Genomic DNA, 12,686 nt, shown 5'->3' with positions numbered 1-12,686 from the left:
GGGCTACATGGTATCTGTTACTCCACGTAAGTTAACATAGAAAAAAGAGTTTGTTTTGCAAATTACAAATTTGGAGTTTTTCTCAAGAAAATACGTGATTGCATCTTGTAGAAAACTGATATCACCATAAGTGATAGTAACTGTTGCGTTACAGCATAAAATACGAAGGAATCAGCTCCCCTCTGTCACTAAACTCCTATTATATCATATCGCATATAAAGATGTTATGGAATAAATAACATACTTCTTTATTAAATAATAATAATTAATACAGATGCCAGTCAGAATTTTTATTAATTTGTATTCCACAACGCGTTTCAGATCTTATAGTTTATCGTTAGATGGTAAAATGGTTGCATTTAATTGTTGGTCGGTTTGATATACAATTGTATACCATAGCGTAATGAAATATGGCTTCTCTCGCAAACAACATTGTTGGTGCAGTTCTAGATCACACTCATGTCTGACATTTGAACCCAGTCCCATGTGACACGATTTACATTAAATAGAGCAACAATAAATGTCACCATTTCACCACCTGATGATAGGAGTATATTTAAACTATAAAACGCGTAGTGGAATACAGATTAATGAACATTGTGACTGATAACAGTATGAATTATTTCATAACGAATTAATTCACGATCACTGACGGCCTACACTAAAACATGGTTATGATTTTGCTCCTGTTTGTAGGAGCATAGAAATAAATTTAAACCAGTTTTAGTTTTTAAAATGTATTTTTCCACTCAACTTTGGACACATAACTGAACATGCTGTAAACTAACACATACAAATTAAACCATTTCCTGTGCAGCAAAAGCTTCCTTGTAAACGGTAAAAGCAACCTGCATAAAGAACATAAAGCATATCTAAATCAGCCAATCAACCTTTAAACACTTCTGCCTCATAATTCGTATAAAAGCCTCTGTGTTTCAGGTGATTTTCTCAGCATGGCACTTCCTCTGGTGGTCTCGGTGGTCCCCCATATCGTAGGGTCAACTGAGCTATGCGTTCCGCCTCTCGAATACCGGATAGTCGAGCTCCATGTACCGTAGCATAATGCCCGGATGTAGTGGCTTCTCCCGCAAATAACAAAGTTGGTGCATCACCACCAGTCATTCCGGGTAGTGGCTGTCCTAGATCACACTGATGACCGACATTTGAACCCAGTCCCATGTAACTCTGAGCTCCACAGAAATAAGGGTCAGAACACCATTTTGAGCGCAGTACATTCGTGGGATATGGTAGAGCGGGATCACCAGTGAAACGGCGTAGCACATTTGTACATCCCTCCGCTATTTTTTCTTCTGAGATTTTTTCTGTATAAGATGCTTCTTGACCACCTACCATTGCATAGATAACATTATGACTTCCCGCAACTTCGTGAAATGTACAAAGACCCTTAACCCAATCAGTTCTATCTATTAATTCATCGTTTGACCATGCTAGTTTGATGGCACCTTCACACCATACCCAGAAGGGTCGCTTATATTCTAAGAAAATTTTATTAATATCGCCATATCCCAACTTGGTAATAGCCTCTAATTTCTCAGGAGGTAGTTCCGGGCAGAATAGCGTGTCCGACTGAGTCTTCAGCACTCCTAGAGACACCGTGACGAGTACATAATCTGCATGAAACTCTTCACCATCGATACATTTCACAGTAGCACGAGGTCCTGTCACGGTGGCTGATCCCCATCTGATTTGTTTTACTGGTTTGCAGTAACGTATACTGCGCTCTGGAATTTCTCGTAGCATAGGCGCAATTACCCCGATGAAACCTAGTGGTATAGTCACTAAACCACCTGGAATTTGAATTTGACTGCCAAATTGTTCTGCGCTGACCATCGACAAGTCGTCACCACAATTAACGCGAATCGTATTCACCATGCCATGCATTACACGAGATGCATCGTAGCGGTGTTCGAGAGGAAAGGTCAACACTTCTTGCTCGATTCTATTGTTAAAGAATGAGAGAAGAGAGTCATGGGCAGTTCCACAGCCTAGATTAAAGAGTGCCATTGACTGCTGCTCAATCTGCCGGAATCTATTGGCTGCCAGGAAGCTAATCGGTGTATCGATAGCATGACCATCGCTGCTGAAGAACAAACCTCCTCCCATGTCAGTGCGGCATAGTGGAGGTTTCAGCAGGCCTTCCTGAGCTGCCAAAGTATAGACAGGATTAGCTATACAAGCGCCTTTGATCCACTGACAACCCATCTCTGCCACTACGTTCCCCAGCCAACATGAGTGGATTCTTCCACCTGGTCTGAAACAGAGCACAACTGTCACTGAAGTTAAATCAGTCAGGCAAATTATCTGCACAGAAATAATGTATGCACAAGGAAAATTATTTGAGTCAAGGATTACAAAATGTTAAAAAACATGAGCTAATATTCTTAATGCATTGCTTATTATAAGCATAGACCTATAATGTATTGAAAAATGTTATTTTCATATTTCTTTCTTAGTAATTGTGTAAAATATTAGAACGTACATACAATAGCGGCGCTAAGAAGCTCCCCCCCCCCACAATAATTGAAAATGGGCCCCTTGTTTCAGATAAGGAAAGTTACAAGTTGCAAGTTTATTTCGTAGTACAGGGTTGTATACGTATTATTACAATGAACAACAACGACGCAACGATAATAATAATAATAATAACAATAATAATAATAATAATAATAATAATAATAATAATAATAATAATAATAATAATAACCTACAACCTGTTTTCCAGTCAATGGCCGGGTCAGGGATGGGATTAATGAAGCCCCCAACTTGCGACGAGGATAGGAATTGTGCCAGCTGCCGAAGCCTGTCGCACTCCCCTGGGGCAATGATTGATGACTGACAGATGAAATGAAATGATAGTGGAGAGTGTTGCTGGAATGAAAGATGACAGGGAAAACCGGAGTGCCCAGAGAAAAACCTGTTCCGCCTCCGCTTTGTTCAGCACAAACCTCACATCGAGTAACCGGGATTTGAACCACGATATCCAGCGGTGAGAGGCCGGTGCGCTGCTGCCTGAGCCACGGAGGCTCCAATATTATTATATATTATTATTATTATTATTATTATTATTATTATTATTATTATTATTATTATTATTATTATTATTATTATTCTTTCTTTGCGTTTAGGCCATCTGTGGACCACGCTGCTTGTGTTCTAGCTGTGTTTTTGTCGTCGTCTGCCCCTTTTAGCATACTGGATTGTGTTCTTAGTGGCCTCTTGAGCCTTCCTGTTGGCCCAGTATTCCTTCATTTTAAAGCTGAATTCTTTCCTGCGCTCTTCTGACCAATTCCCGGCTCCTTTGTGGCTATCTGATGTAAGGGATGTTAGGAAAGGTTTAGTTTTGACCATTAAACGGTATGCATTTCTGTCAGTAATGGCGGCTTGATTAATATTAAGCTCTGCAAGATCTTTGTCCACTTGTTTGGTCCAGGGGAATCCAGTAGCTTTGCCTTTGTTAGCAACCTTGAAGATCTTATGGGATAATTTATTAGGATCCATTCTGTATAGGTGTCCATAGAAAGTCAGCCGTTTTCTCCTGATGGCATCTATGAGGTTTTCTTGATGCTGGTAGAGCTCATTGTTGGGTTTGTACCATCGCCTTCCATCTGGTAGGATCCTTGGCCCTATTATTCTTCTCAGGAATTTCCGTACATACAATAGCGGCGCTAAGAAGCTCGCCCCCCCCCCCACCTCACAATAATTGAAAATGGGCCCCTTGTTTCCTGATAAGGAAAGTTACAAGTTAATTTCGTAGAACAGGGTTGTATACGTATTATTACGATGAACAACGACGCAACGATAATAATAATAATAATAATAATAATAATAATAATAATAATAATAATAATAATAATAATAATGACAACTAAGGAGGAACAATTGAAATTGTAACGTGGTCCTTAGAAGGCCGGAACGCAAGAAGAAGAAGAAGAAGAAGAAGAAGAAGAAATAATACACACTGTTAGAAAATAAAATGACAGATGGATGTGAACAAATAAGTGGATAATTTGTCAATTTTTTTTATGAAATGCAGTCAAAGGAAATTGTTAAGCCTATTCCGTTTTTAACTCGGAAACATGTCGCGCCATCCATCTTCGAAAAAATTAATGTGAAAAGGTTGAAAGAGTTATTTTCTACTAAGATCAAAACTGATTTGGAGTGTTTGAAGGACAATTCTAAGCATTTTAAAGTGCAAACCTTCCATAATAATTGTAATGCGACTATAACTTTCCTGAAGGTAACGAAAACGTGCTTTGATATTTATGATGTGAGTAGTTATAATTTCCATCAAAATCAAGAAAAAAATGCACTTCTTCAACATGGACGACGCGACGAGAGGCTATCATGATTGGGAAAATAGTTTTCGGCGTGCTTAGCTCTGATCAAACAATACTGCGATAAGCTGGAAATGGATGTTTTGAGTAGACACTTACGAAGCCATTCTACTGACTAATACTTCAAAAGTTCAGTGCATTATGTATCTGCTGTCTTCTGGGCTTCATTTTATCCTTGCAATGGCATTTAAGTCGATTGAAAAATGTTTCAGCAAATTGCAGCACATTTCGGAAGCAATTAATGTTGGATTGTAGAGCAGTTGTATTCAGCATGAAAAGAGGTTTATTTACAATGCAACCCATTCACAAAGAAGGTAATAATGTTATTTGTTTTACGTACCACTAACTACTCTTTTTACGGTTTTCGGAGACGCCGAGGTGCCGGAATTATGTCCCGCAGGAGTTCTTTTAAGTGCCATTAAATCTACCGACACGAAGCTGACGTATTTGAGCACCTTCAAATACCACCGGACTGAGCCAGGATCGAACCTGCCAAGTTGGGGTCAGAAGTCCAGCGCCTCAACCGTCTGAGCCACTCAGCCCGGCTCACAAAGAAGGAAGGACAGACATACAGATAAGGCCATATCCCGGCAGGATCAACTGGGACAGGAGTTGAAGCAGACTACAGTTTCGGATTCAGGGGAGAATATTTTAAATAACCTTAAAGAACCCCCAAGTAAGTTCAAATAACCACTTGATTATTTTGCGTCCTGAGTGAATTTTCTTATGCTAAGTATAATTTCCATGCAATAACGCTTGGGTAAATGTGTAGGTCTTGGATTCGTTACAATGGAGCAAGTAAAAATGACATTTATAGGAGGTCCTATAGTTCAGCATGTATAGAAGAAGATTATGTGTGAATTATGTTGTCTGGTAGGTAGAAGTAAAATAAGTTCCCCAGTGGCGGTAGTGGTGGTGATTATTGTTTTAAGAGGAAGTACAACTAGGCAACCATCCTCTATATAGGCTAACACTGTCTGTCTATCTGTTAGGTCATCAGCCCAAAGGCTGGTTGGATCCTCAAACAGCACCACCAAAGGCTATGCAGTTATAAGGAAACCGCAAAAACCAATGGCAGAGCCCAAATGAGGCATACTAGGCAAGATGAGAAGTGAGGTAGTTTGCCATTGCTTTCCTCACTGGACCAGAAGGTGCTACTGCAGCACGACTGATCCTTTGAGCAACAACTTTCATAACACTCGACACTAGTCGTGCTCCAAATGCCATTACTCAGCACCACCCATACCCCAGCAGGTTCCATATTGTCGCAGCCATGGACGAGTCTGGGACTTCGGGGGAAGCTACACTTTGCTCTAGCCTGTGCCAAGAGACGGATACAAAAATACTGCATCCATCAAGAAATGGCAACAGGCGAGGCTAACACTAATCAGAGATAAAAAATGGAAGGCATACGACACTTCGAAAAATGAAGGTATCGGCCAAAGAAAGACAAGGGCCAGGAAGGGCTGAAAATGAAAGACTCCCCAGCCCTCGGAAAACTAATAGCGTCGGGGTCGGAAAAGAACAAGAGTTGATAAAAGAAGGTCGGATAGGATAGGTGAAAGTGAGGTGGTGGTGGTTATTGTTTTAAGAGGAAGTACAACTTGGCAACCATTCTCTATTTAACACTAATCAGAGAGAAAAAATGGAAGGGATCGGAAACTTCGGAGAATGAAGGTACCGGCCAAAGAAAGACAAGGGCCACGAAGGGCTGAAAATGAAAGACTTCCCAGCCCTCGGAAAACTAATAGCGCCGGGGTCGGAAAAAACAAGAGTTGACCAAGGAAGGTCGAATAGGATATATGAAAGTGAGGAGCCTGGCACAAGTAAGTGGAAGCATTGCCAGGACTCAGCTAAGGGCCCCGTGGTCGCCAACCCACTCTCCCAAGTTGAGAACTCTGGAACCCCTTTAGTCGCCTCTCACGACAAGCAGGGGATACCGTGGGTGTTATTCAACCACCCCCACCCACAGGGGGAAAAGTTCCCCACTAACATATCTTATTTACAAGAGGGATACATTTGACAAGCTGTATTACCCCACCGAATGACCACAATTTTTCAGTTTGTGTGCGAGGCCGAGGTGTTTGTGTTCAGTAGTGTGTGTGAAACGTTGGCTGAAATTGTTCTTCCTATTTTGTCCGAATCATCGTTACTGAAGTGTGCATCATCTGACAGCTGTCACAAAAACGGTTTAGCGGATAATTGTTGCATTACTATTTGTACGGGTATACAGTACTAGACAGCGATGCTTTAACAAACCTATATTGGTTTGGCATGATAGAAGCAATGTTGTTAAGCCGGGCATCGACAACTCTTTCAAAAATCTTTAATGCGTGGCATAGGATACGAATCGGACGAATAGGAGATAATAGTACAGTGATTATAAGAAGTGTCAACTGGAGAGTGCAACTTGTCTGGAAGAACGTTGTCGTAAGTGAAAGTACATTCGCAGTTTTTACGTGACGAGGAATTCAAGCAGAACTTGTAATAGTTGAGGAATATATTTAAAAGGAATTGAGTTCCTGTGAGATCAATGAGAGAGGAATATGATTATTTTCTGATGTCGTCTGGATTGTAAAGAAAGTTGCGTGTCATTGAAGGTTTTATTTATTCATTCATTTCAATTAATTCCAACGAGCCTGCAGGTTCATACATAGGAATTGTACAGGACATTACATACTGGCGGGCACTTACACATCAAAATATAGTTTGTGTATATGAGATTATTATTAAATGGTTGAGCATATAAACACATACAATATATAAAATATGTACATCATCAATATGAGGATTACAGAGAATTATTTCTGGCTGTATTTACATTTACATAACATGAAAGTTGCAAAGGTATAAGAATAGATTACAGAGTATTTTCATTTACATAACATAAGAGTTGCAGAAGTACAAGAAGTACAAGAATAGGTTGCAGTGGATCGCCCGTATGAATACAGGGTTGAGGACATTTTTCAGCGGCACTTTTAACCAGTCAACCAGCGGGTCTTCAAGGTCATCGAAATACTACGTGTAGAATGTTTCCTAGTTTTATATAACATGAGGAGCTTGTAAATATAATTCCTGAAGACGAAAGAGGTATGTGTATGTGCACATGAGGTATGTACATTGTTTACTTTTAAAGATAAAAATCATGTACTGAAGTGAAAATTAAGTATGTACGAAGTGATTTGTTTTACCCTGCATTTTTTAAATGGGTCCGCATGTATACAGCTTAGCCTACAGTCTAGATTTCATCAGCTAATGATACACTTCTAGAGAGTTCTATTCATGCTCAGTTTATTTATACTTTCTGTGAACATTGTATTTGATAAAAATAAATATGAACTCAGGTAAGAGCACAGGTTGCATGTCTGTCTGTCTGTCTGTCTGTCTGTCTGTCTGTCTGTCTGTCTGTCTATTACGGGTAATCTCTAGAAACACTGGCTGGATTTTGGGGCGGTTTTACCATTCTATAAAGCATTTCTCGAGAAAGGTATGTTTACAGAAATATTTATCTATGACCAAAGCAAATTGAAGGGGAAACACGACTGTCCGTGCGCCTTTTTATCTTACGCTGACTAAACCAATAAATATATATATATATATATATATATACGGCGCGGGTAAGAATTTTTCGGTATAAAATATTCTACAAAAAAGTCCGGAAGAGCACATATCTATGTTTAACACATAGCCGACTATAGGAGGTTAAGCCTCAAATAACTCGCCCGGCTCCATGGCTAAACGGTTAGCGTGCTGGCCCTTGGTCACAGGGTCCCGGGTTCGGTGGTGGTGGTGGTGATTATTGTTTTAAGTGGAAGTACAACTAGGCAACCATCCTCTATATAACTCTAATCAGAGGGAAAAATGGAAGGGAACCGACACTTCGAAAAATGATGATATCGGACAAAGAAAGACAAGGGCCACGAAGGGCGTGAAAATGAAAGACTCCCTAGCCCTCGCAAACCTAATAGCGTCGGGGTCGGAAAAGAACAAGAGTTGACCAAGTGAGGTCGGATAGGATAGATGAAAGTGAGGAGCCTGGCACAAGTTAGTGGAAGCAATGCCAGGACTCAGTTGAGGGCCCCGTGGTCGCTAACCCACGCTCCAAAGTTCAGAGCCCCTGAGGCCCCTTTTAGTCGCCTCTTACGACAGGCAGGGGATACCGTGGGTGTTATTCTACAGCTCCCACCCACAGGGGTATCCCGGGTTCGATTCCCGGCAGGGTCGGGAATTATAACCATCATTGGTTAATTTCGCTGGCACGGGGGCTGGGTGTATGTGTCGTCTTCATCATCATTTCATCCTCATCACGACGCGCAGGTCGCCTACGGGAGCCAAATCAAAAGACCTGCATCTGGCGAGCCGAACATATCCTCGGAATCCTCGGATACTCCCGGCACTAAAAGCCATACCCATACGCCATTTCATTTCATTAGCTCAAATAAGTAATGTAGATTAAATTGTCAACTACAGTAAGTACGTAATTTTCATTTGTACTTTAGGAGATATCATCGATTTGATTTTTTCGCGCGATCTCCACCTTGAAATATGGAAATGTAAATGACTAGCTTCAGATCGAGTGAGTAGATTGCGAGCCAGCGCGCGGGCTTCTCACCCAAGCTATCCGAGGCTTCGGCCAGATACTAACGATCGAGTTAGGACTTCAGAGAAGAGCGGATGTCTTGCGAGTTTTCGCTATTAATTCGATTCATCTTGCCTGTTTGGAGTTGCCGTGGTAATTTGTTGCATCTCGGACTTTCTTCATTCAAGTCCGTGAACATTTCGTTCCGCAGACTACATAGTCCAGTTGGTATTGGGGGAGGGGCGATGTGTTTGAAGTTTCCCCGGTAATACCACGAACCTACTACGCTAGCGTAGCAGGGGGAGAGGTGATACTCCCACGTGGCGCGTCCCAGGTGGCGGATAGGGGGGTCCTAACCGGCTAGCCGGCGGACTTGAGGGAAATAAAATACCTCTCGCGGACCAAACACACTACCCCCTGCGGGTGGGGGACGCACATGCTGAATACACCCGCGGTATCCCCTGCCTGTCGTAAGAGGCGACTACAAGGGGCGACCAAGGGATGATTGAATTAGAACCATGAAACTACTCTTGATTCGTACCATCACGCGGGGAACACCATGGGTTGCCTGTACTTGCGAGTAGTACCACTAAATTGGTAGCAGTAAAGAGGCTGGCCTGTGGGTTTCCATTACCCGTACGTCGTACCCATGTGAGCAACACCGCGGGTCTGGGCGTAGCCTGTGAGTTGTACCGCTATATGAGCGACACCGTCGGTGTGCGTTGCCTGTGATTGGTGCCCACTATGTGAGGAACACACGAGAATACCGGTGTCCGTGATTAGTACACCTAGGTGAGGAGCCTCATCGGTTTGCGTTGACTGTGAGTGGCGCCATTGTGTGAGAAACACCATAGGTCTGCGTTCCCTGTACGAAGTGCAATACTTGTGAGTAGTACCATCTTGTGTAGAACACCGTGAGTCTTCGCTACTTTTGATTAGTACCCCAACATGACAAATATCATGGTTCTACTTTACTCGCGACATGTACCATTCTGTGGGGCCTCAGACATGGATTTTGCACCCCTTTAGACATCAAGCATCCTCGATTCAGGATTATGCTTTATAAGTGGTCCCTTGGTCAGTAATAATATTATTTATGATTTTTTTGCGTCGGATTCAGTGTTATTTTGTTTGTTTATTGTTCTTTTTTGTTTGTTTATTGTTCTTTTTTGTTTGTGTTTTTTTAGTTCATGTCCATCCATTCATTCTTCATGTCATTTTCTTATTTCGATCAGTGGATGATTTTGAATTTTTGTTGCTATTTCATTTTGTACCATTAGGGGCCGATGACCTCGATGTTAGGTCCCTTTAAACTACAAGCATCATCATCATCGCTACACAGTCGAGTTGAGACTGGGAGAGGGGAGTGCTTTTGGAGATTCCCTGGGGTAATTTGATGCACCTGGACTTCTTTTAATTCCATCTGTGAACATTTTCTCGCACAGACTACACAGTCGAGTGGAGAAAGAATGACTTCACATAGACAAAGGAAGTAATATTTCTCCAAATCCACTTCCCAAGTTAAGTATATTACTCAGTAGACACAGCAGGGGGCATGCGTTTGTAGTTTTGCTGCAAATTTCATGCACCTCGGATTTTTTTAAAAAATCCGTCTGTGAACATTTCGTTGCACATGCTACGAGACACTATTAATCGTTTTTCAGCAATTTTTCGTTATCTTTATAAAATCTATGATAAGCCGTCATGCCGAGATGGAGAGCGAGTATAGATCGTAGTATATTGCATTCGAAAAAAGTGCGTTTATGAAGTAACAATGAAACTGACCAACAAAGATATTCTCGATTGCCACAGGGCAGAGAAAGAATGACTTCACATGGACAAAGTAAATAATACTCTTCCAAATTCACTTTCCAAGTATATTACTCAATAGACACAGTAGTCCATAGTGAAGAAGCTGTTCATTACTGTTCAGTATGTCTACATTCTTTACACCCTTTCGGCTTGCCACCACATAAGCTGATTTTGAAAGTGGGGGTGTTTATTAAATTGTTACGTAATCTACACCCATCAAAGTCATTAAATGGGACACGACTGGTAGCGAAAACTTTGGAAAATTGTTTGATTGAAGCTGGTATTTTAACTAGCTGTGGCACGGGAGAAACTTTCTTGATACCGAGAATCCCTATGATTCCTTCTGATTTGCCTTTGGTATGACAATAAGCAAAGAACAGATTCAGACACTTAGCGTGGCTGGGTTTAATCTCAGTGGAGTATATTTTCCTAATGGACAGCTTTACGCGTCACTTTCGCGTGTTACATCAAAACGGAATCTTTACGTGTTCACTTCTGGAGGATAAACGACTAATGTCGTGCACAAGAAAATGTAATTACAAGCAGCCTATCGCCTAGATCCATGTCTGGTGAGATACAGTGTGCAGACTATTCTGTGTCTCCCGGTATGCGCTAGATCAAGCTTGATACTTTCATCTTTCTGTCAGTCTCATCCTTGTTTCTTACAATATGAAAGTGACTGAGGTATGAACAATGTTAGATTCACTATTCCTTATGCAACCCTGTTATCAATGGTGTGAAATGGTGTGAAAGTGTTTTGCTCGTAGGGTTGGTAGGTGGGCTTGTCAGACTGATACGTACGAGCATCTTCTGGATCGGTGATGAAAGCAGCGGGAAATTACATCACTCATCATGTCCTTCGTACGCCTCTTCAGTGACATCTAGGCTACTTATGACAGTAGATGGTGGATCTGTTGAAGTTCCAACCAACTTTTGGGCTGTGGACTCAACGTACAATTATAAAGATAAAAGATGATCATCAAATTGTGGATTTTATGCGTATTACATTGCGACAAGTATGCATCGATACATGTGATAATTCACATATCAGTGGATTCCATAAAATTAAATGCCGGTACTTACGATTAATAACATGGTCGTACCTTTCTGTAGCTTCGAGTACAGTGAAGTTTGTAATTCCACACTGTGTCAATCGCTGGGCAGCTGACAGCCCAGCAATGCCAGCTCCGACGATGACCACTTGAGGTTCCGGTGTGCATGGTGGAATCATGCACGTGTCTATCTGGCACAATGTGTCTGGCGGCTTTTTGGCACATGATATAACGTGCGTTTCAAACGATGTACGCGTGGTGTGGAGAGACCTTCAAATAAATAAGGTAATGTTGAAATGGTAAATAATTCTACATCAAATACTCAGAAACTGTAATATTATATCAAGAAATGGGAACAAATCGATAACACTGCGTAAAATATATTGTAGCCTACTTCATGGTTACTATCTTAGATAAATTTCTTTTTGAATATGCGAATATTTATTCTCATTAATGTTGATTAAAAGCATTGTTGTTCATTAAGACGAGAATACGATATTGTGATAACTGATCCATAACAATGCTCCTGATGTCATTGTGCAGTACTGATGAAATGGTTAACACTGTGCTCTCATTGCTACATCATCAAAGTGAATCCGGAATTTATCGGACTGCGGAAGGTGTGTGACGTAAAGCGAGGGATGGTCGGTTAAATAATTCGTGGCTTTGGGTTAAATGTCAAGAGATATTTACCTCTAATCTGTTGAAGCCATAGGGGAAGGTGTTTCACCGTGTAAGACTGTCATACAATCAAGTTCGTAACTATAAAAAAATTCACATTCTTGACATGCGAGAGTGTAATGTATCATTTTGGACAATTGGACGATCTTCCTGTTGTGCAGAAAAATTACTAAATTTAGTCTAGAACATATGAGTAACACAAAGAGA

At 41.2% G+C, this 12,686-nt stretch overlaps 1 protein-coding gene across 1 annotated transcript; it reads right to left on the bottom strand.

Moving 5' to 3' along the window:
* Positions 1–941: 941 nt before the first annotated feature.
* On the bottom strand, positions 942–11,977 carry LOC136872399 (peroxisomal N(1)-acetyl-spermine/spermidine oxidase). Its single transcript, XM_067146213.2, has 2 exons — positions 11,850–11,977; positions 942–2,272 (listed from the first exon to the last, which is right to left on the bottom strand). The coding sequence occupies exons 1-2, from the start codon at positions 11,975–11,977 to the stop codon at positions 949–951; spliced, it is 1,452 nt and encodes a 483-aa protein (XP_067002314.1). The 3' UTR covers positions 942–948.
* Between the last annotated feature and the right edge of the window lie 709 nt (positions 11,978–12,686).

This window comes from Anabrus simplex, chromosome 4 (genome assembly GCF_040414725.1).
Source record: "Anabrus simplex isolate iqAnaSimp1 chromosome 4, ASM4041472v1, whole genome shotgun sequence".
Classification (NCBI taxonomy): Eukaryota; Metazoa; Arthropoda; class Insecta; order Orthoptera; family Tettigoniidae; genus Anabrus; species Anabrus simplex.
Note: the sequence above shows the minus strand (reverse complement) of the source record. Positions and strands in the feature narration are given on the sequence as shown.